At 41.4% G+C, this 25,596-nt stretch overlaps 1 protein-coding gene across 6 annotated transcripts in view; it reads left to right on the top strand.

The window, feature by feature from the left end:
* The window catches only part of SYBU (syntabulin), an 82,764-nt gene that overhangs the window by 7,697 nt on the left and 49,471 nt on the right, over positions 1-25,596 (top strand). For 3 of the 6 annotated variants that reach the window (XM_069601117.1, XM_069601118.1, XM_069601122.1), the window contains 2 exons: positions 17,305-17,502; positions 19,999-20,058. In XM_069601117.1, the coding sequence (XP_069457218.1) occupies positions 17,305-17,502; positions 19,999-20,058 (258 nt within the window). The remainder of the gene's footprint in view (positions 1-17,304; positions 17,503-19,998; positions 20,059-25,596) is intronic. The other 3 variants (XM_069601119.1, XM_069601120.1, XM_069601121.1) reach the window with 1 other exon arrangement.

A 25,596-nucleotide genomic window follows, 5' to 3' on the forward strand; every position in this document is an offset into this window, starting at 1 on the left:
CACACAACTGCCTTTATCTCAGTGATTTTGTATCTGGTCATTTTCACCCACGCCCACTCGACACACAAACACTCCTTCCCTGTAATTTGAGTTTGTTGCTCTGTTTATTATCTGCACTGGCCTCTCACATTTCATAAGCCCAAGGGTTCAACGAAGTAGCATTTGTTAGTGTGGTGTAGTAGATAAACATGAGCCTTGGCATCAGCGGACCTAAGTTAAAAGCATGAAATAAGATTAGAAAGGTGAGCAGGACCAGAGCAGGAAAGGCTTTGTTCACCTTGTGAAAAACTTGATCCCTGAGGTCCAGGGTCCATACAGGAAGTGAACCAGTAACGTAAAGAGTGCGGCCACCTGGATAGATGACAATAGGTTTGGACTCTAGATAGTCAGAGTTTTAAAAATTCAGTGCTTTTTTTTTTTCCCCCACTATATGGGTCAAATAACATACATAAGTAGCTGGATTTGACTCTTGGACTGCCACTTTGCAATTCCTTAACATCCTCCAGAGCCACTGAAGGGTTTTCCCCAGGGAAGGGTTTTCTGGTTTATGACTAGATTTATAATTTAGAAAAATCTTTCTGATTACATGTGGAAGATTGGATAGGAGGAGACAGAATGACGGTGAGAGCCTGCCTGGTTGGAAGGGCATTGTGGTGACAGTCTAAGTGAAAAATGATAAAATAGTAAGTGTGAGGACTGGAGCCAGAAGGCATGTGTCTTAGTCACCAGTTTCAAGCGGAATGGGTCTAAATTTCCACCGGATGAACCCAAATGAAGTAGCAGGACTGGGGAGGAGGATGAGTCAGGTGAATGAACTCAGATTAGGCTTTGCTGCACTTGAGATAAAGGTCTGGAGCTGTGAAGAGAAGTCAGAGATGTTAGCAGCTGAAGTCAGTCAAGGGGCTTGACACAGGTTTCCCTGCCATCTTAAAGTAAAGCATCGTGTGGAACCTTTTGTGAACAGAAATGGCATAAAGCGAAGAAGTAGTCACCTTCGAACATGTCCTGTAATAGAAATTGTTAGTCACTCAGTCCTGTCCGACTCTCTGTGACCCCATGGACTGTAGCCTGCCAGGCTCCTCTGTCCGTGGAATTCTCCAGGCAAGAATACTGGAGTGGGTTGCCATGCCCTCATCCAGGGGATATAATTGGTTTATTACATGAAAGAAACATTCCTGTCCAGAGGAGTTCAGTGTCTCTAATTATCAGAAAGAGTCACTGGTGTAAGGGAACAGGCCCCCAGTGCTGTGACAGCTAGAGAGCTCTCTTGCTAAGAAAATCAGAAAATATCCCACCCTGGAGTTGGTCCTCATAAGCCAGGAAGGAAAAATAGCCATCCAGTTTATGTTTTATTCAACTGTGTGTGTATATGTGTGAGAAGTGTGTGTGAGGTACATGTGTGTAGTGATTGGTGTGTGTGTGTATATATCTATATGAGTGTGTAAGGTCTGCACACATCTGTGTGTCTGGCGGCAGGAGAGGTGGAAGGCTGGGGAATCAGCAAAGCATTCTGGAGGAGGTGATGCCTAAGCTCTCTGTTCATGCAACTCCAGTCAGGTTTTCCTCCTCCTTTCCCCGTTAATTGACACCTGTGAAATTCTCAGGATCCTCACCACACCACCAAACCTAACGGTGGATTCTCTGTCTTCACCTCTTCATCCCACTGAATTCCCATCTCAGTATATGGCACCTACTTTGTCTAGATAACAGCACCCCAGTTCAGAGTGAAGGAGGAATTCAGGACAAAGCCACATACCCACATTTCCCAGGACTCAACTTGACCCTGGCCAGCCCCCTGCCCCACCGCCCTGGTGGTGGATTTTACTCTGAAAAAGCCCGGGGGAGACAAGACTGCTGGCTGCGCCTGTTCTGTTAGCTGGCTTTGCTAGCACCCACCAAACCTCTGCACCAAACCTCTGCTGCCCTTGGGCTTGGACTGCTCGTGGCATCTCCTGCTTTGGAGACACTGTCGGGCCCCATGTCTCCCGGAGCAGAGACCTTCCCAGCTGCTCCATGCACTGCTGGGTGGTCAAAGTGCCCACCCTCTGCTCATCGCCCGGGTTATACTCCTGCTGCAGGAGGCCAGTCATGTCAGGCTGACCGCTGTCTCTTTTTAGAAAACCCTAACCAAACTTCCCAGTGCTCATCATGGGGGCTCGCCCAGCTCTCACGCTCAGCATGAAGCTTCCCAGCACGCCTCCTCCTCCTTCCCAGCTGGCCCTGCTTCATTCTCTTCTCTTTAGCCTGGGGGGGGGGGTCCCTGAAGATAGGATTCCTTCTAGGTGTTGACCCAGCCCTCAGAATTCTTGAGACCCTGTGTACCCTGACCTGCCCTTCTAGTTATCCTGAGGTGTGTGTGAGGGTTATCTTTTCTTTAATGCTAATGATTATATGTTTTCAATTCAAAACTAAGATCCATGTGCAAACACATATGTCAGAGGAGATGTAATCACACTTACATTGCTTTTTGCCAACGTGAGATCCTGCTTTAGTGACCTGTGATCCTTTCTACGTAAATGTTTATCAAACACCTATTGTGGACAAGGTGCTATCCTAGGAGCTGAACAACAGTGATGAGCAACCCTGACAGGACTCCTGCCCTCCAGGAGTGTGTCTTCTAGATAATACCTGTACCTGTCACTGCTTGTCAGTACATAGAGGTGCCCCCATTCACTGCACTGACAGCTCGGGTTCCCCTGGATGGAGGGCTTCATTTATTCAAGCATTCTTCTGTGGATGGACATGTCATCTCTGAGGCTTTTTCAAAATTCAGAATTTCATTTATTGAATGTCACTAAAATTAACTTTATTCCTGAGCATCTCTGTCTCATTTCTGTGTTTGTGTCTTTTTTAAAAAACTAATACCCTGATTCATATATATTCTCTAAAACAATTCTTTTTTTTTTTGTTTGTTTTTCAAATAGAAAGATCAAGATGTAGGAATTAAGCTGTATAATAAGCATTGCTTTTTCTTTAACGTACTTCAACATTTCTCAATTTTAATGCTTCACTGCATCTTGATCATCGCTATCTTCAAATGTTCAATGTGAGAAAAAATAGAAAGGAAGGGGAAAAGATTTGCATTGCTACAAGAGTGTCTGCCTCTGTCCGTGGAAGTTTTCCAGGCAAGAAATACTAGAGTGGGTTGCCATTTCCTTCTGCAGGGGATCTTCCCAACCCAGGGCCTGAACCTGCATCTCTTATGTCTCCTGCATTGGCAGGCAGATTTGTGCCACCTGGAAAGGGGTTTGCTACAAGAGAGGTCCCTGTAATTCAGGTGTCCTAAGAGTGGTTTCCCTGGTGGCTCAGATGGTAAAGTATCTGCCCGCAATACAGGAGACTGGGTTCAGTCCCTGGGTCGGGAAGATCCCGTGGAGAAGGAAATGGCAACCCACTCCAGTACTCTTGCCTGGAAAATCCCATGGACAGAGGAGCCTGGTAGGTAACAGTCAATGGGGTCTCAAAGAAACTGAGCGACTTCACTTTCTTTCTTTCTTCAGAGTGGGTTCAGGTTTCCTTGTTGCAAGGTTTTCAAGAGATCAAAAGATAGCTTCCCTGTCTGACTCTCTGTGTGTTTCTTCTTTCCTTCCTACCTGCCAGCTCCCCTCCTGCGATGCCTTTCCCTGTCTGCTATCTTCTCCCAGTAAGGAACCTTAAAATAAAAAGTCTTTATAAACCCATGATTTAGAAGCTGCAAATAAACTCATATCACTAAGGAGAGGGAAGATCAGAAGCATTAGTAACATCCCTATTTTGGAAAGCTCATAACCCTGTGAAAGAAAGAGCAGGAGAAATAAAAGCTTGAGAGACAGAAGAATTCCCCCACCCACCTCCCGGGGCTCACCTGTCTCCTGGCAGTGACTGAGCCACCCTGGTTCCCAATTTGCGCATTGGTTGCTCCCTCACCCAATCTCCTAGATAAATGTGTCATTATGCTACACTGACTATTTGGACCAACTTGTTTTCCCTTTTAAATTCCCCCTGTGGTTGCTCCTACAAACGAGACAATTTGGCACTTGGTGGAAAACCAAGTTGAAGCCTTTATTTCAGAGAAAGCACAGGTCCCGTGAAGAGACTGACTCGCCTCACCTTGCCTCACTACATATCCTTTTTTGTTGCCCAGGGCTGCACCAGAATGACTTTTATGGGAGCACTCGAGGCTCCAAAATAGCTCAGAAATCCCGGGAGTGTTTATATGGGAAATGATTGCTTTGTCTCTAAGAAACCAGGGAAACTTTCATTAAATAATTTCTCTGTTTCCTGCTTGGTTTTTATAGACGCAGGTTACATGTCTTAGTGGAGGTGTTTCATTCCAATTGCTCCAACAAGTTCACCTCCATCAGGACACACATATGCTTGTGTTTACACATCCTTCAGAGTAAACAAGCTCCCTTTGACCCCCTCATCGCTTTGCAGCTGCCATTCTACTTCCCTGTTCCTCTTCACGAGCAAAACTTCACCAACATCCTGTGTCCGTAACCTGTCCTTGTCAAGCATGGGAGTGACTGCATTAGCAGATCTGACATTCTCTTGTCTGCCGTCATTTTCCTTGATTTCCCGGCATGACTCAATACAGTCGAACAAGCCTCTTTCTTGGGAAAGATTTTCCTCCTTGGCTCCTTTGGTCCACCCTTTGAGAGCTCCTGTTGGCTCTGTCCTGCCCCTTCCCGCCTCACCGTGTGTGCGTGCCTCAGTCCTCAGTCCTCTTCTCTTCCTGCCCTCCCCAAGGGCTCAGATCTTTAAATCCCTCACTTGTAGGATGGTGATGCTCTCCAATCCAACCTCTCCTCTCCTCTCAGCTTTGTATGCGCACAGTCACTTCAGTCATGTCCAACTCTGTGCGACCCCGTGGACTGCAGCCCGCCAGGCTCTTTAGCCATGGGATTCTCCAGGCAAGAATACTGGAGAGGGTTGTGACATCCTCCTCCAAGGGATTTTCCCCACCTAGGGATTGAACCCACGTCTCTTAAGTCTCTTGTATTAGCAGCTGTGTTCTTCCCTGCTAGCGCCACCAGGGAAGGCCCCTCTGAGCTTTAGGCTTACATATCCAACTGCCTATTTGATATCTCCAGTGCCTCAGATTTAACAGATATCAAAAGCAGAATTCCTTTTTGGGGGGAGAGTGAGCTGGGTCTCCCTTGTGGCGTGTGGGCCCTTCATCGCCTCTTCGTAGTGGCATGCATGTTCAGTAGTTGTGGTACACGTCTGATAGTTGTAATACGTGGACTCTCTATTTGCGGCACATGGGCTTAATTGCCCTACAGCATGTGGGATCTTAGTTCCCTGACTAGGGGTGGAACCTGCATCTCCTTCATTGGAAGGCATATTCCTAACCCCTGGACCATCAGGGAAGTCCCATCGAAACCAAAATTCTTAATTTCACCCTCTGTAAACTCATAAATCCATTTTTCTCCAACTCAGAAATGACCACCATATTCTCTGTTGCTTAAGCAAAGAACCTGGAAGTATTCTTGACCCCCTACTTTTCATAGTCATAACTAATGTATCCCCAACCCATCTCCTTTTCTCAATTTTTACTACTACCACCTCAGTCAAACCACTGTCATCTCTCATTTCTACTATGCAGTGGTCTCCATGTGGGTTCACTGCTTCCATGCCTTCATTCCTAAAGGGGTTACACAGCATGGGTGTTCAGAAGGAGACTCTGGAGTTGGCCTCTTTGAGTTCATACCCGCAGCTTTCTGTGGCCTCAGGGAGATGGCTTTGTAGTGCTAGTTTTGTATGCCTGTCTTATTCAGTTCAGTTCAATTGCTCAGTCGTGTCCGACTCTTTGCAGCCCCATGGACTGCAGTACATCTTATTAGTGCCTGTCTCAAAGAGGATATTAGATTAAGTTAATTAAATTGTATTAAAGGTTTAGTGTTCTAAACATGCCTGGTGCTTAGTAGGCACTCAATAAATATTAGTGAGACCTAATATCACTAATATAGTCTGTTCTCCACAGGCCAGATGGTTGTCATTTCTTGCTTAATGCACATGATAGCTTCCATTGCACTTGAGATAAACGTAGGGTTCTTGCCTATAGTCCTGCGCATGCTCAGACTTCCGCCTCCTTCAACCTCATTGTCAGTCCTCTGCCCTCACATTTTCCTGGTCTCTTCTTAGTTTCCTCAGTGTACCAGACTCCTTGCTGCTCCCTCTCCCTGGAGTTTTCTCTCCCCTGCCTTTTCCGTGATTGGCTTCTTCTCATTTTTTTCATCTCAGTTCTAATTACCTCTTTAGGACCTTCCATGACAACCTGTCTAATGAAATACCTTCCCACCTCCCACTCAGCTACTCTAATATCACCCAGTTTGTTTTGTTAAGAGTACATCACAATCAAAATTTCTTCCCTATGTGTTTTTTTTTCCTTGCTTATCAACTCTCTCTAACTCTAGAATGTCAACTCCTTGAGGACAAGGATCTTAGAGTCTTAGTCATCATTACATTTTCAATATCTTGAGGACTATCTGCCACACAATAGGAAATCAGTAATCATTTGTGGGATGGATGGATGGATGAATGACATTCTTACACTTCAACATTGGCAATTGTGTAGTGTCACATTGTATAATGCTGAAGCAAATTTAGGGTGGAGCCTTGTAGACTTGTGAATTCTCACTCCAAAAAGATGCTGAAATTAGGTGAGGGAATAGAATTGCAAATTTTGCTACTGAAAACCTACAGTCCAAAATTATCTGAGCAGCATGCATTAAACGGTCACTGTGTTGAAGCAAAATGCTAGAAACAACTAGAGTCTCTTGCCTCAGACTTTGTGGTCTGTTTATAATGAGATGGCTTACTTCTAACAGCTTCCTTTGTCTGTTTTTAATTTGAGCATTCCCCACATTTCTGCTGTTTCCTCTTGGAACAAACATACGTAGAAAAATTCAGAAAACAGCTCATGGTGGTGAGAAAAACAGGGACTTGAGAGTCAGACAAACCTGAGTTTGAATCTTTGAATTCATCCCTTATTTGCTATGTGACTGGATTTCTTACCCTGTCCAAGCCTTAGTTTTCCCATCTATAAAAATGAGATTTATTAAAATTATGTGATAAAACTAGTATTCTTGGACATGATAGCTATGTTGCTTTTATCTTACCTACATCCTTTCAGAGCATTTGAATAGTTTTTAGTAAGAATTTCACAGGGTTCAGATTAACCATGAGTTTAAATTATGACATTTTACTTGTCTCCCATCAGACTATCTTCAGAAATGTCATTCTGGAGCAGTAAATTATTGTTCAGTTGCTCAGTCATGTCCGTCTCTTTTCAACCCCATGGACTGCAGCATGCCAGGCTCATCTGTCCTCCATTATCTCCTGGAGTTTGCTCAAATTCATATCTATTGAGCCGGTGATGCCATCCAACCATCTCATCCTGTGTCACCCCCTTCTCCTCCTGCCTGACCAGTAAATAGTAAATATTTCCTGAGCAGTAAACAGTAACACCTATAACAGTGTCTTGCACATGGTAGATACTCAGTAAATATTTGTTGAGCAGATGAGTAAGTTATCTGTAAATGCCTTTGTCATGCATGAGAATCAACTAGATTTCTATATAGTTTGATGTTTCTTTAAAATGGAAATAATTCTTCCTCCAAATTATGCAACTGAACATTGAACAGCATCAAACCATAACCGAATGTTTCAAGACCTTATGGCACAAAACCACATTTTCCTCCGCCTGCTGTTATTTTTAAGTTCTTCTGGAATTGTTTAGTTCAGCATTATAGAAAACCAATGAGCTCTGATATCTAAATTCAAAAATGAACCAGAAGTTTTAGAGATGTTTCTTGGACTTTGAAGAAATATTTTATCAGTAATCTTTAGATTACAAAGAAGTTGAAGTTGGGACTTGGTTATCATGCTGCTGCTACTGCTGCTAAGTCACTTCAGTCGTGTCCGACTCTGTGTGACCCCATAGATGGCAGCCGACCAGGCTCCCCTGTCCCTGGGATTCTCCAGGCAAGAACACTGGAGTGAGTTACCATGTCCTTCTCCAATGCATGAAAGTGAAAAGTGAAAGTGAAGTCGCTCAGTCGTGTCTGACTCCTAGCGACCCCATGGACTGCAGCCTACCAGGCTCCTCCGTCCATGGGATTTGGTCATCATAATTGTCACCGAATGTGTTGGATAGCACTGGTTGTTAGGCACCTTCAGTTCAGTTCAGTTCAGTCGCTCAGTCGTGTCCCGACTCTTTGCGACCCCATGAATTGCAGCACGCCAGGGCTCCCTGTCCATCACCAACTCACGGAGTTCACTCAGACTCACGTCCATCGAGTCAGTGATGCCATCCAGCCATCTCATCCTCTGTCGTCCCCTTCTCCTCCTGCCCTCAATCCCTCCCAGCATCAGAGTCTTTTCCAGTGAGTCAACTCTTCACGTGAGGTAGCCAAAGTACTGGAGCTTCAGCTTCAGCATCATTCCTTCCAAAGAAATCCCAGGGCTGATCTCCTTCAGAATGGACTGCTTGGATCTCCTTGCAGTCCAAGGGACTCTCAAGAGTCTTCTCCAACACCACAGTTCAAAAGCATCAATTCTTCAGCGCTCAGCTTTCTTCACAGTCCAACTCTCACATCCATACATGACCACTGGAAAAACCATAGCCTTGACTAGATGGACCTTAGTCAGCAAAGTAATATCTCTGCTTTTCAATATGCTGTCTAGGTTGGTCATAACTTTTCTTCCAAAGAGTAAGCGTCTTTTAATTTCATGGCTGCAGTCACCATCTGCAGTGATTTTGGAGCCCCCAAAAATAAAGTCTGATACTGTTTCCGCTGTTTCCCCATCTATTTCCCCTGAAGTGATGGGACCAGATGCCATGATCTTCATTTTCTGAATGTTGAGCTTTAAGCCAACTTTTTCACTCTCCTCTTTCACTTTCATCAAGAGGCTTTTTAGTTCCTCTTCACTTTCTGCCATAAGGGTGGTGTCATCTGCATATCTGAGGTTATTGATATTTCTCTCAGCAATCTTGATTCCAGCTTGTGCTTCTTCTAGCCCAGCATTTCTCATGATGTAGTCTGCATATAAGTTAAATAAGCAGGGTAACAATATACAGCCTTGATGTACTCCTTTTCCTATTTGGAACCAATCTGTTGTTCCATGTCCAGTTCTAACTGTTGCTTCCTGACCTGCAACAGGTTTCTCAAGAGGCATGTCATGTGATCTGGTATCCCAATCTCTTGAAGAATTTTCCACAGTTTATTATGATCCACACAGTCAGAGGCTTTAGCATGGTCAATAAAGCAGAAATCTATGTTTTTCTGGAACTCTCTTGCTTTTTCCATGATCCAGCTGATGTTTGCAATTTGATCTCTGGTTCCTCTGCCTTTTCTAAAATCAGCTTGAACATCTGGAAGAGTATTTAAGGTGATATTTAGGCACTTACATATCAGTAAATATACACACACTTGGGCAATCCTAATATTTTTAAACGTGGGTTAAATATATATATATACATATATATGTGTGTGTGTATATAAATGTGTGTGTATGTGTATATATATATATATATATATATATATATATATATATATAATATATGTATATATGGGCTTCCCTGGTAGCTGAGCTGGTAAGGAATCTGCCTGCAATGCAGGAAACCCAGGTTTGATTTCTGGGTCAGGAAGATCCCCTGCAGAAGGGATTGCCTACCTACTCCAGTATTCATGGGCTTCCCTGGTGGCTTAGACAGTAAAGAATCTGCCTGCAGTGTGGGCAACCTGGGTTCGATTGCTGGGTTTGGAAGATCCCCTGGACGAGGGCATGGCAATCCACTTCAGTATTCTTGCCTGGAGAATCCTCATGGACAAAGGATCTTGATGGGTTACAGTCCAGGGAGAGGCAAAGAGTTGGACATGACTGAGCAACTAAGCACAGCACAGCACATATATATATGTATAGAGGCTTACCAGATGGTACTAGTGGTAAAGAACCTGCCTGCCAATGCCGGAGACAGATGCAGGTTTGAACCCAGATGCAGATCCCCTAGAGGAGACCATGGCAACTCATTCCAGTATTCTTGCCTGGGGAATCCCATAGACAAAGGAGCCTGGTAGGCTACAGTCCATAGGGTCTAAAAGAGTTGGACATAATATAGGACACACACACACACACACATACACACACACACACACACACACATATATATATATATATATTCACTTTGCAGAAAATATTCATTGCTTTCAAATTTTCACCAGAAAACCATTAACAAGTAATATGGAAAGGATAGATTTCCTAAAAATTAAGAAAACAATAACAGCATCTAACCTTATACTACATTTTAAAATGAATTTCAGGTGGATTTAATATACATGAAAACTGAAATTATAACAATCTAGAAGAAAGTATGAAAGTGAAAGTCCGATTCTTTGTGACCCTGTGGACTACAGTCCATGGAATTCTCTAGGCCACAATACTGGAGTGGGTAGCCTTTCCCTTCTTCAGGGGAAGAAAGCATAGGTAATATTTAATTGATCCTGGAGTTAAGAATGACATTCTAAGCACTAAAGCATTGAAAGAAATCACAGAGGAAAATATGGAGAGATTTGACAACTAGAAATAGAAAAGGTTGGTTGTCAAAAACATTTTAAACTAAAAGCCAACAGTAAATTTGGCGAACTATGCTGAAGGACTGTGCCTTCCATATGTAAGAATTTCTTACAGATCAATAAGAATTCCTTAACACCTTAATAGAAAAATTGTCAAAAACATGCACAGTACATAGGATAAGTTAAAAAAAGACCAGCGAACATATGAAAGACATTAAGCCTCACTGATAATTAAATACATGCAAGCTAAAACATCAGAAATACATTTTTCATATTAACTTGGCAAAAATGCAAACAAACCAGTATTCATTACTAGCATGAATTTAATAAGTAGGGTAGTCTTATATGATAATAACAGGAATATAAATTGCCTGAAATTTCTCAGAAGTGTTAGTAATTTTACTTTCAGAGATACGTTCTATGAGGTAGTAAAAAATGTGACCAGAGATTTATCTGTAAAATGTGTTATTAAAGCAATTTCAATAATAGAAAATTGGAAACAACCTAAAAAACCCTGCAAGAAGGAATTGATTTTTGGAAATACTGTGTTCCTCTTTTAAACAGTTACTCATTTAAAAATAATATTTTTGAGAAATTAAATAAAATACTTTGAAACTTTTTAAAACATACCCAAAGAAAGATGAATACTGTAGTAAACCCTAATATGCTGCTTGTCCATCTATCAAGATTAAGTAATAGCAAGATGTTGTCATATTTGCTGCATCTATCTCTTTCTCTCTTTTTTACTTTGCTGAAGCATTTTAAAGCTTATATCCAGATATCATGCCATTTCATGTCCATACCTTAGTACTCATTTCTTTAAAAAATGAAGATTTTCTTGCAAAAAGTAGTGCCATTTTCATTACTAACACAATTAACATAATTCCTTGGTATTATCGAGAACACTGAACTAGCCCCAGTCATCTCAAAAGTGTCTGTTTCCTTCCTCACGGTATTATTTAAACCAGAGGCCAGCAAACTTTTCTGAAAAGGACCAGATAGTAAATAATCTCAGCTTTGCTGGCCAGATGATCTCTGTTGTAATTATTCACCTCTGCTTTTGTGCTTGAAAGCCATAGCCCACATCATGTAAAGGATTGGGCTGTTTTCCAGTAACATTTGATTTACAAAAGCAGGCAGCGAACAGGATTTGGCCTTCAGGCTGCAGTTTGCCAACCCCTGATTTAACTCATTCCTGTTCTCTATATTGTGTGGTGGACATTAGCTTTAAAGCTTGATTAGATTTAGGGGCAGTTTTTTTTTTGGCAAGAATACTTCATGGGGAATGCTGTGTGCTTCATCTCATAGCCCATCAGAAGGTACATAATGTCCTTTGCCCCAGTCAGTCATGCTAAGGATTCTCAGTGGGTACAAATGGGTAAGGCTTGATCCCTCTACTGACTCTCTGTCAGCCTTTTGTCTAATGGTTTCATCCATTGTGTTTGTTGCCTAAATCTGTTATTCCATTAGAAATAATTACAAAGTTGACCCTTGTGCAACATGGGTTTGAACTGCATAAGCCCACTGATACTCAGACTTTTTAAAATAAATATATACTATGAGCTAAGGTTTGTTGAATCCTTGAATGTAGAACTGCATACGATGGATCAACTGCTGTGTTTTACTTGGGTTTTCTACTGCATGGGGTCAGCACCCCCAACCACCAACCACCCATGTGTTCAAGGGTCAACCATAGTAACTTTCTGTTATTCCATCTTACTTTCATTAACCAGAATGCTTCTGTAAGAAAGAACTTTCCAATATCAGTGAGTGATTTAAGTTATTCTAAAATACAGATTGTCCAGTAACAGCTTTTACAATCAGGATTTTTTTGTTTCCTTTTAATTGTCAAATTTCAATTAAAAAAATTGGCTCCTTGGTCACTTCCAGTGATTTCAGTGGGTTGGGATTTTGGGGGTGTTGAAATGGCCTTTCTTTTTTTTTTTTGGTTTATTTTGTAAGATTATGAACTCATAGATTTTAAAAATATATCCAATGATTATCAGTCATTTGCATGTATTATTATTTCTGATGCTCAAATTATTCCATCTTTGGCCAATGGGACCCCTTTGTTTTGGTTCCTACTAGGCTTAACAGCTTCTTTCTGTCTAACCTAACAAATTCCAGGGAAAAATTTTCAGTAACCGCGTAAAGAAACTGTAATGTATGTTGAAAGTTTAAAAAAACAGAAAACAAGCAAGCAAGTAAATAATATGGATAAAAAATCAGTAAGAACTATACCAAATAGTTAAATATTTCCTGTTGGCAGTACAATTCTAAGAAACTATTATCTTTTTATTTCTTTTAACTTCTTTGTACTTTTCTGTACTCTAGATGTTCTGCATTAAAGAGTATTATTTTATAATTTAAAAACCCAACAGAACATTTTCTTTAACTTAACAAGTTTCTTTAGTACATTTGAAATAATATACAAATTATTTTACAAGGTGCTTTTACACACTTTCTTTGGAATTGTAAGTAGAGTAGTTGTACAATTTTTAGCAGTATCCCATATTCTCAAAGAGCTTATAATATAGAGAAGAAAATAGATTAAAAAATCATTTTTTAACAACCTCCAAGCTCCAAAACTACATTAGATATTTGTTTCTCCCCTCTGTCTTTATCGACCTTAAATTTTTTTCCCTTAAAATCAATTTGGAAACGAGTTAGTAGTATATTTCTTACAGCACTTGAGGTGGGCCACAACTTCTGGAGGTTCCTAGATCTGTAAGTATTTTTCTATTGTCCTTAATCCTGTGGGTTGACATATTCAAACAAAATAAACAGGAACAAATCAATGACAGGACTTATTCCTCAGTATAAACAAAAGTGAATATTCATTGGAAGGACTGATGCCGAACCTGAAGTTGCAATACTTTGGCCACCTGAAGTGAAGAACCAACTCATTGGAAAAGACCCTGATGCTGGGAAAGATTGAAGACAAAAAGAGAAGGGGATGGCAGGGGTTGAGGTGGTTAGACAACATCACCAACTCAATGGACATGAATCTGAGCAAACTCCAGGAGATAGCGGAGGACAGGGGAGCCTGGTGTGCTGCAGTTCATGGGGTCGCAAAGAGTTGGATACAACTTAGGGATACAACCACAGCAGCAAAAATAAGTGAAAGGGGGCATGTAAATTAGTCTCCTTCACTGCAAATGGTAATCATTTGGCCTTGATGAGGGTCACTTTACCCTGAGATCCACCAGGGGCCATCCTGGACTCATGTAAGTGGAATTTTAAATTGTTGACCCTGGAAGGAAATCATCTCAAATGGATCACGCTGTAAAACATGGAAAGTGCTCCTATTTCATGTATATTCTTAAAATGAAATTATACTTACCATGAATAATACCATGAGAAAGAAACCTAAAAGCTCAACTATGTAAGAGCTGGTGTGGGTATGTGTTTAAGCGTGTTTTAAGAGAAAAACCCCTTTTCAGTAAAAGTGACAATCTCTTCCACTCTCTTTCTAAAGCCTTGGAGCAAAGTTTTCCTTAGAACCACGTTGAAATGTTCTCACTTTTCCCAGACATTCTGGAAACTTAAAACAACACACACTTTTCTGGGTAAATCATTCAGGATTTCTGCCATTTCCTACCCAGAAACAGTTTCTTTGTGGTATCCTCTTAGAAATTCCTCCACTGATAATTCCTTTATACTAACATAAGTAATGAGAGCTGTATTTCTACAAGACAGATTTAGCAGTCAAAATAGCAGCAGGGAACAGAAGGCATGAAGTATTTCACTGAAGCAGGTTTAATAAATAAATCTATCATGTGCTGTATCTACATGGAGTTTGGCACGTAGCGAGATTAGACTTGAACAACCAAAGAACATCAGCTTGACTGTTGTTAGAATCTTGGCATAAATGTGAACTAAGACTATTTTACATAGAATTTTGGAAAGGAATATTATCTTCATCTGGACTGGTGGTCTGCTTCCAGCTGTGATCATGAAGTTAAACAGGAAGAGAGGAAGAGGAGGGATTGGGAAAGGGAGGAAAGAAAGGGCCCTAAACAAGACCTATTGGAAAAAAGAACCACTTCTTCAGTGCTGTGCAGAGGAAAACATCTCAGGTGCCACAGTTAACCAGTCGACCCTCTGGTACTGTTTTTGCTCAGGTCTTAGTTTGCATAACTTGAAGTGTAGTCTCTGCAGTAGGAAAATTCATGGCCCCACCCTTTCAAAATTAGATTCCTTTGTCAGTGTTGGTTCTGTTAGACAGGCAAATACCCCAAGCTTCTCTCATAACTCAGTTTTTCTGGGGTATGGATATGCCTTAACAGGCTTATCAGTTTACAAGAACTGTGCACTGGGAGTGATATTTACCAACTCCCCTTACTTGCTTATAAGCTCCATCAGTATGGGGGCTGGGTACATTCCTGTGGCTGATTCAGTGCCAAGACTTGATATATATTTAACTAATGAAAGACGATGTCTCATATTCCCATCATTTCCCCCTCAAAATGAAGTGTAATGCCAGACAGTTAAGAGATGATAAATGAACACTAGTTTACTAGGTGGTGATTCAAATGCTGTATGAGGTACCTGAAGTTAAAGATTTATTTAAGTATTCATCTTCTCAATCCCTGCGCTGGAGATAACGGCTGTATATTTTGATGACAGGTGAGACATACATTCCAGGTGAAAAATTGCTACTGCCTTCTGTAAACTGCTACCGTTCTGAATAATCTTGGCCCCCAATTTTTAATCAGGCCAGTAGCCCTTGAAATGACTAGTACTGAAAACGTGGCATGCACCCGTTCCTTCTTGTTTAACTCTGGCTAAATGGTAGTAGAGCCAAACAAAGCACGTTTGTTTTCTATCTATTTAAATTACAGTTTTGACAGTGTTTCTCAGTACTGGAAATTGTTTAATTTTGTCCCTTGGAGTCAGAGTTCTCAAGAAAAAATTGCTTTCGAGGGTAGAGAATCTGAAGCATGACTTTTTGTTAATTTGGGCCATCTCTCTTTCAAAAGAAGTTACTTATGGAGCTGACTCATAAGGAAATACTTTTAAAGACAACAGGTAATTTTGGATGATTAGATTTCATTCGTTTGGGTTTGTCTGCTTTGGGATAGGAATCAGGAACCAGGCTTTCTTGAGGCCATGGGCAGACTTGTTGAGCCTTGATAAAGTACTGGAATCTGTCTTTACACCTTAAGAAAGGAGCTCAGATTTCTTTGAATTGAAGCATGGGACAGGCAAAAGTAAGAAGCCAGGGACAATAGTGAAATAGCTGAGCTGTAGCAGCCAAGAGGATTCTCATCGCTTTGTGATTCAGAGCCACAGTTTCTTCAGTTCAAGAAGAACATAGCACATTGAACAGCAAAGATAGAAGGTATGATCTGTGCACTGAAAACCATTTACTTCCAGAAATGGACCACTGAGATCCGATACAGACTATTATGTCCAAAAGTCTAAAAGGATGCATCATTTTACTAATGCCAAGTTCACTTTGTTCTAGAAGCTGGGATATTTCATAACAAAAATTGAAATAGAGGCCAAAAATGAAGCAATGGCAATTACTTTTTAGATGGATTCTCTAGTCATCTTAATTCAGGCAACCAGTATATTTTATTCAGTCCTAGTTCTGTTTCTGTCTTCATTCAAGCCATGAAGTTTTATGATAGTCTTTGATAGATGGCAAATTATTTTAGTTCCTTTAATATTTATAAAAGTATAATAGTCCTAAAAGTTATTAGTACCAAATTCATTTAGTAGTATTCATTAGTACTATTCATTTTTTTGCCTACTTAGTCACTAAAATAGCTCTGTTGTCAAAATATTTCCATATAATAAAGAATTTTTCAGCAATGAAAATTTACCACTAATTGATTATTTTGAGTAGACATACTTTTAAGTAATGCTGATTGGCTTTAAATTCCATACACTTCTCCTCAACACAGTATAAATGAATTAATCAACCATTATAAACATTTAGTAGATATGGAAATAACTTAAAGGAATCAGCAATGTAGCTTTCTTGTTTGCTTAATAAGCATTTACAAGGTCAGTGCATATTATGCATATTAACTTGCAATAATAACTATGGTAGTTAATATATAGCTTGAAAGTTAAGGGAACATTTCTAATTTGAATATTATTTTTATTTTATCCATTTACCCCAGACAGCAAAATATCTGATTGATGTCCTTTTGGTTTGGATAGGTACGTTCGATGATAAAACAGGATCACTGTCTTCTGCTTCCTTGAACTCCTGAAGTCAGCTGTCTTCTCTTTCAAACTCTGGCAACCAACTGATGGGTCCAGTAATTGAAATCTGGGTGTGGTCAATAACATTCAAGCAACTTTTTCCTAATACAGACAACCCTGAAGAATTCATATCAATAATTCTGAATTGTTTTGACAAATGTTTTATTACTAACCCCATCAGAAATCTGTGGGTGAATATGAACCAGAAGTATACTACCTAAAGCCTTAAAACAGACAGGCATAATTTAGGTTTGGACAACAGGAATGGTACAGAAATATTTGTGATCCAAAAGTCTTACAGGGTTTTGCCTTAGAATCTATTCTTTGATCATTGATATTTCCTTTGTTAACGTGATCGGCCAGAATATGGAAAATAAAAGGCAAGTCATCCACAGGAGTTAGCCTGCGCCTCCTGAGCAGAGTACGTGCGTGTGAGCGTGCGTGGGCACGGCTCACTGCCTGGCTCCCCTGCACCATCATTGATTTCCTCCTCCTCATTAAACACTCGTCGATTCCTGTCTTCCAGATGACACAGGCTGCCCTAGTAGCCAGTCAGTATCGCCTGTGAAGACGCCCTCGGATGCTGGGAACAGCCCCATTGGCTTTTGCCCTGGAAGTGATGAAGACTTTACCAGAAAGAAATGCACAATTGGCATGGTTGGTGAGGGAAGCCTCCAATCAGCGCGACACAAGAAGGAACCGAAGTCAGGCCTTGTAAAGCCAGGTAAGTGGCCTTGCTCTTCATGTTCTTATCAGAGCAATACGACTGGAGTGATTTCAAGTGAAATTTGAAATGAAGCCCCTGGATATCAGGATGAGGAACACTAACGCAGTACCTAGTACCCAGAAATCTCTCTCTCTTTTTTTTTAAGAAAGAGGTAGAGCAGAGAGTGGAATGTTTTCTATACTAGTTGTTAATTGAGAATGCATAGTGACATATGTGTCTATTATAAAGACATGTTAAAAAGGGAGGAAATTTGAAGAAATGTTAACTGAATGGTCTAACAGACATTTAAACTATATAATTAAGTCTAGCGTAAATTATACTAAGAAATTACTCGGTACCATCTAAAGTGCGCACAGATTGAGAAAAGAACAGGTTATCTTGAGGCAGATCTGTAAGGCTGGGAGTGCTTTCTAACCCAGCTATTTTATTTGCTTTTTTAAGACTGAAATGTGAGTATGCTGCTATATGTGTGTATATGTATATATAGAGAATATTCAATAATGACAAAATAGTAAAAGCTTTGAGATGAAATGGAGATCATTATTACAGTGAATAAGATGCCATGAACATCAGAACAGTTCTCAGAATTTGCAGTGTAACAATAAGTATTTTACATTTCAAAAATATATACAGTGTATGAGCAGTTTTAGTGAAACTAAAGCTGTAACTTGAAAGTAAAAGGACCTGAATATTGGCATTGAGAGACAACCCCTGTGTTGCCTTATTTTCTTCAATATCACCAGTTGTGCTATACATATTAATGAGCCTGAAAAGACAGATTAATGGCTTGCATGAGTTCCATTCCTTACATTTGTCTTCTGATTTTTGCTTGGTGATGACATTATTGTGCAAAGAGCTGTGGGTGGCTTTATTTCAATGGAGCCAAAGCTTGGTCCTTGTCTGCTTCCATTGGAAGGTCCAACATCCACTTCCATCTCTCTCCGCTTTTGTTCTTTGTGAATAATTGATATGCAGAGCATATCTTAATGAATTATTCTTCGTCTTGCTTTTGGTCAATCAGCGAAAATGTCGTTTAGTCTGAGAGCAAAATTTAAACTGTGTGAGGAAGAAATCCTTTATTTCCTATTGGTTCCTGGTAAATGTCAGTCAAGATGAATTTGTTGTCTTTTGCTTTGGTATAATATGAAAATAAAGAAAATGATACACAGTGGAGAAGACAGCATAGGAGAAAGATGGATATTATAAAAGAGGTGTTGGGTACCCCTTTTTATGCTTTTTATGCTCTTTTATATACTTAAGACAGAGACAGTGTGTTCAAGAATGTCATGTAATTATTGTATTGTTGTTATTGAGTCACTAAGTTGTGTCCGAATGTAATTATAGTCAAGAAATAAACCATTACCTTGTGTATTCAGAAACTAGAATGTCCTTCCTCTCTTCCCCAGCTCAGCTCTCCTTTTAAAAAATTAAGATATAATTCACATACTATAAAATTCACCCCTTTAAAGTGTACATTTCCATGGTAATATTTAGTATATTCAAAAGATTGTACAAACGTCACCACTGTCCAATTTCAGGGCATTTTTATATCCCTCCAAAGAAGCCCCAGACCCATGAGACATCACTGTCCACTCTTCCTTTCTCCCAGCCCCTGGCAACCACTTACATGCCCTTTGTCTGATCTGCCTGTTCTGGACATCACGTATAATGGCATCGTACAATCTATGGCCTTTTGTGTTTGGCTTCTTTTGCTTAGCATGATGTTTTCAAGGTCCATGCACTAGCCCGTCATTCTTTTTATGGCTCAGTAATATTCTATTGTATGAATATACCACTTTTTAAAGTAGACTTTTGGTGAGCAATTTTGGGTGTACAGAAAAATTGAGCACCCAGTACCGGGTTCTCATAGCCCCTACCGAATCTCGTATCTCAGAGCACTACCTCCAGCTTCTTCTGTTTTTAACATCTTGGCTTAGTGTGGTGTCACACCACACTTTGCTTATCTGATCACAGTTGATGGACATTTGGGTTGCTTCCGCTTTTGACCTATTGTGAATAATGGTGCCATGAACAGTCACATACACGTTTTCGTACAGACTTTCAGTTCTCTTGGGTGTATACCTAAGACTGAAATTTCTAAGTCATATGGTAACTCTACGTTTAACCCTTTGAGGAACTGCCAAACTTTTTTCCCTAATGGCTGCACCACTTTACATACCACCAGCAAGGTCTAAGGATTTCAGTTTCTCAACATCCTTACCAACAGTTTTTATTGTCTATCCTTTTGGTTATACTTACTCTAGTGACTGTGAAGCAGTATTTCATTGTGCTTTTGATTTCCATTTCCCTGATGGCTAAAGATGACGAGCACCTTTTCATGTGCGTATTGGCTGTTCGTGTATCTTCCTTGGAGAAATGTTCTCAGTTTTCTTTTAGCCAGTTGGGAGCAGTCACCAATAGATTCTGCTTCTACGGCATACAGGATGTGAGTTTAAGAGCAGAAGCCCTGTCATCCTCTTTTTGTATTCCTAGCACACAGGGTCCGGTGTGTATCGAGGGCACAGTCGACATTGGTTGACCTCAACAGCAAAGGTAGGCTATGGCATTGAGAATGTAAAATGCTGCAGGAAAGAGTGTCGGCTTCGGGGGTTGCAAAGAAAAAATAGATTTTTATTGTGAAGATATTGTAGGATTTGAATGCAACCTGAAATTATTTCATTTCTGTTATTCACCACCCTCCACCTCCCCCGACAGAGAAGGCAATGGCACCCCACTCCAGGACTCTTGCCTGGAAAATCCCATGAATGGAGGAGCCTGGTGGGCTGCCGTCCCTGGGGTCGCACAGAGTCGGACATGACCGAAATGACTTAGCAGCAGCAGCAGCACCTCCCCCGATCCCCACCTCATCCTCAAAACATTTTACAGAGGTGACTATACAAATAAACAGTGAAACAAGACGCGAGTGTGGTGCAGCAAGAACAAACTAAGTTAAATGGCCGTTAAGATTATCCGTGGCCTTCCCTGGTGGCTCAGATGGTAAAGAATCTGCCTGTAATGTGGGAGACCTGGGTTCGATCCCTGGGTTGGGAAGATCCCCTGGTGGAGGGCATGGCAACCCACTCCAGTATTCTTGCCTGGAGAATCCCAGGGACAGCGGAGCCTGGCAGACTACAATGCACGGGGTCACAAAGAGTTGGACACGACTGAGTGACTGACGCTTTCACTTTCACTTCAAGATTGCCCATGCCCTTCCTTGTCTCAGTAATCATCACCTGCTCAGTCACTCAGTCGTGTCTGACTCTTTGTGACCATATGCACTGCAGTCCTCCAGGCTTCTCCGGCCATGGGATTCTCCAAGCAAGAAAGCTGGAGTGGGCTGCCATATCCTCCAGGGGATCTTCCCGATCGAGGGGTAGAACCCGTGTCTCCTGTACTCCAGGCGGATTCTTCCCCGCTAAGGCCCAGGGGAAGCCTTGTTTCAATAATCATCAGAAGAATAATCATATCTTAATGTAAGGTTAAAAACCCTATGTGTATGCGCAGAATTCACCCTGAGCAAGTCTTGGTTCCTACAGAAGATACTTGTTGAAGATCAGCTACTTGTCTTGCTGACGATGTTTAAGTAGAAAGTACAGACAAAAAGACTAAAAAGGAGCGGGGATGGAGGGAGGAAAAGAAGGAGGAAAGAAAGGAAACACGAGTTGTTCTTCATGCTGTTTCGATAATAATGGATCCTTTGAGAATCCTGAAGGCCATGGACCCATATTCCAGAAAAATATGCACAAAATATCACATACTATTTTCTGAGGTTTTATGGGCCCCCTTTATTAGGATTTTTAACTCCTAGTTAATAACCCTTGCCCAGAGGCAGAGTCTGAAATAGCACCTTTGTCAACTGTTCTGATTTAATCACCTAAGCAGTGCTGACCTCACGATCTTTTGATTTATTTGCATTTGGTCAAAGTCACAAGGGTCCCTAAAGTATATTTTTTAGTTGCCTGAGATTCCTAATGTCATCACTAAAAGGTGTAGCTTGAGCTCTTGAATGGGTTCCTGTCTGTAGGGACCCATTGGTCCACAGTGGTGGTGGTCGTTTAGTTGCTAAGTCATGTCCAACTCTTGCGACCCCATGGACTGTAGCCTGCCAGTCTCCTCTGTCCATGGGATACTTCAGGCAAGAATACTGGAGTGGGTTGCCATTTCCTTCTCCAGTCTGTACAGTAAGCTCTTTGTATTTAAAACAGCCTGCACCAGGACCTATAGCTTTCTGAACTTTCAGCAGAATAAACCTGTCAGTCTCATAACTAAGAAGAGAGAAAACTCTGGACACAAGGGCCTTGGATAACTCCAAAATTTATAAAATGCAGAGAATGTGTCGTTAAACCACAAGATGATACTGCTCACCGGAAATGTTCCACCTCCTCTGCAGCCCCAGGTGACCATCTCCCCTCAGCCTAAACTCATCTTCCACTCTTGATGTACGCTCTACTTTTTTAAAATAACTCATTAGAACCAATACCAGTTTATTAAAATAGCAAGCAATTAGTGTCTCTTACACAGATGCTCCAGGGCCCTTTAACATTAACCTGGGCCCATTTAATTTTAGGTCTGTTGTTCTAGATTCTGGAAACTGCTGTTCACCTTGGAAGGGAGTTATTGAAATGCCCCTTTGGTCGTTCAGATAAAAAACTAATAATTTTGTATGTGTGTGTGTGTGCTTAGTCACTCAGTCATGTCCAACTCTTTGCAACTCCATGGACTGTAGCCCACCAAGCTCCTCTGTCCATGGTGATTCTCCAGGCAAGAATACTGGAGTGGGTTGCCATTCCCTCCTCCAGGGATCATCCCAACCCAGGGATTGAACCCGCATCTCCTGCATTGATAGGCAGATTCTTTACCACGCAGCCAGCTGGGAAGCTCCATAGTAATGTTGGCTGTGTACCTAATGCAGAAGGAGAAGGCAACTGTGTCGTGGGAAAGGCTTAGAAAGGTAAGCTGAGCACACCCGCACTCCCCAGCAGGGCACTGTGGCACTCAGAGCATGGAAGCTTTGCCTTCTTCTAGGCAGGACTCGTGCTGGAACTTCTCGGAGGCAGTGCACCTTCTCTCATTTTGGTTTCTATCACTTAATGCCTATTCAGATTTAATTAAAAATTGCCACCAAAGAGTGAAGGAAAATAACCCGGCAGTCAGTTGGATAATGGCTTTGCCTTTTTCATGTTTTCATGAGTCAACTCAGCAGACGTTCAAGACTGTGTCTCTAGACCCTAATACAATGTCTGTCATGACACAGGTGGGCAGTAAATCCTTCAATGAGAATGAAATGATGTTTAGTGTGGGAGGAGTGTGGGAAAGATAGGCAGAGATGACCTCAGCATCATCCTTACTCTTGGGAACCTTATCATTCAAGACAGAAAACTGTACGATAAAGCTGGGCTATAGTACAGATTAAAAGGAAGGCAATGGAGGCATGCTGATAGGGACCTTTTCATAATAATTCATTTTTATTGGAATATAGTTGATTTACAATGTTGTGCTATCTTCTGCTATACAGCAGAGTGAATTAGTTGCACATATACATGCTGCGGTATGCCAAGTTGCTTCAATCATGTCTGACTCTGCAACCCTATGGACTATTCGCCACCCCCTGCCCCACCGGCTTCTCTGTCCATGGGATTCTCCAGGCAGGAATACTGGAGTGGATTGCCATGCCTTCCTCCAGGGGATCTCCTTGACCCAGGGGTTGAACCCGCGTCTCTTATGTCTCCGGCATTGGCAGGCAGGTTCTTTACCACTGGTGCCACCTGGGAAGCCCATACATATACATATATTCTCTCTTTTTAGATTCGTTTCCCATATAGGTCATTACAGTGTACTGAGTATAGTTCCCTGTGCTGTAGAGTAGGTAGGTCCTGTTTAGTCATCTATTTTATGTGTATTAATAGTAGTGTATGGGTTTCCCAGGTGGCGTTAGTGGTAAAGAATCTGCCTGCCAATGCAGGAGACATAAGAGATGTGGGTTCCATCCCTGGGTCTGGAAGATCGCCTGGAGTAGGAAATGGCAATCAACTCCGGTATTCTTGCCTGGAGAATCCTATGGACAGAGGAGCCTGGCAGGCTACAGTCCATAGGGTCACAAAGAGAAGGACCTGACTGAAGCAGCTTAGCACACATCATGTAATAGTAGTGTATATATGACAATCCCATCACTTTTTGAGAGATCTACATTGTTAGCATTCATTCTCTCAGATGCTTATCCTGATTTTAGTCCACAGTCAGTTTTCCTGATGAGATTGTTGTCACCCAGAAAGGAAAGTTTTAATTGGATTTCTGCGCTAGAACATTAAATGATTTTCCTGGGCCGCCTTTAATGCTTGATTGTCTACTTGGGGAGCATCTTAACCCAAAGGAGAAAAAGACCCAGTATCAGTGTTCTACAAATGCAAGTCCTAAATCCTTCCTACCCAAGGCTTGTGGGAGAGCTAGGGAAACAACTACACAATTTGAACAAATAATTAGAAAAAGTGAAAGGGAGGGGAAAAAAACACCTGCCGTTTAAGGAGGTAGATCAAGAGCAAATGGTTAGGGTCACTATAATTGAAAAGAAATCCACATTTAGAAACCGAAATGTTACAATCTACCTTGGAAAGATGTCACCGCCACCAGCAGCATTCAGACTAAGTTAGTATTCCCCTGTCATCAGACACCACCCAGGCTATTGAAATCAGAAACCCGGCCAGATGAACTGTGATAACCTCACCACAGTAACAGAGGATGGGTGACTTTAAAAAGATGATTTCCCACTTTCAGAGGCATTTGCTAGAAAACTCAGAAGGCACCAACTGGATTAGTGATTAATCAACACTGGTTTAAGGAGACAGAGGCTCTTTCGCACACAGGCAATGGCCCGCAGGTGTTCCCGAGCTTATCAGGGGCACTGTCCCTTTCACTTCAAAGTTAGTCCTGTCAAATAAAAGGGACAATGTACAGGGTGGGGCGCAAGCGGGGCATATGTTCTTACAATAACTTGACTACAAAGAGGAGACTCAAGAATTTAGCTCACAGTCTCCACAGATTACCCAGCTTGTGGTTTCTTGGGGGGGAAAAGTGTGAATGGATGGGTGGGGTGGGGCTGCGGGGGTACCTTACTAACCACCAGACTCAGGAGTCCAGTATACCAGGCTCATAGTTTCATACCACCTTTTTAACTGTGCACTCTTCAGCTACTTGTTATCTTCCAGAAACTTTGTGTTTGGCATCTTTAGAATGGGTTATTGTGTCCATTAAACAGATTAAAGAATGTAAAATGCCCAGTGTTCCATCTGGCACAAAACAGTTCCTTAGTAAATGTTAATAACAGTCATTCATTGCTCTTAAAATAGTTATCAGAGATTCCTTGCACTTTGTTTACAGGAAAATCCTTGAAACTATCACACAGAACTTATGTTTATTAAAACAAAATTCTAGCATGTCATGTTCTCCCAGTTCACATAAAACAGGAGGAGTGTTTGCTATTGGAGGACACTGGAGAGAGCGTGAGTTGACTGACAGATGATGGTTTGACAATGAGGAAAGAGAAAATATGAAAGGGAAAATACGAAAAAAGCAAACAAAAGACCACTAGCACAATGGCCTATTAACTGTTTGTAGCACTTGTGTGTGTGTGTGTGTGTCTGTGTGCTCAGTTGTATCTGACTCTTTGTGACCCCATGGGCTGTTGCCTGCCAGGCTCCTCTGTCTGTGGGATTTCCCAGGCAAGAATACTGAAGTGAGTTGCCATTCCCTACTCCAGGGAATCTTCCTGACCCCGCATCTCTTGCATCTCCTGCATTGGCAGGCACATGCTTTATCCCTAGCACCACATGAGAGGCTTCTTATAGCACTTAAGACAATAGTTAATGTTCTAGAAACAGGCTGAGTCATTGTGATGGTGCAGTTGGCAGAAAGTGATGTGTATGAAGGCAGGAAAATTCCTGAAGCATTTTGGAAATATTTTCACAGAATGGAAAAATTAAAATTTTAGTGCTAAAAGAGATTTGGGTTATATGGAAACATTCTGCATTCTCTGGCAGGCAGTGCTTTTCTAATAGCTTATAGTTTCAATCAAAGGTCTTTCAGCAGCAAAACCCA

The sequence above is a fragment of the Ovis canadensis genome, chromosome 9, assembly GCF_042477335.2.
Source record: "Ovis canadensis isolate MfBH-ARS-UI-01 breed Bighorn chromosome 9, ARS-UI_OviCan_v2, whole genome shotgun sequence".
Taxonomy (NCBI): Eukaryota; Metazoa; Chordata; class Mammalia; order Artiodactyla; family Bovidae; genus Ovis; species Ovis canadensis.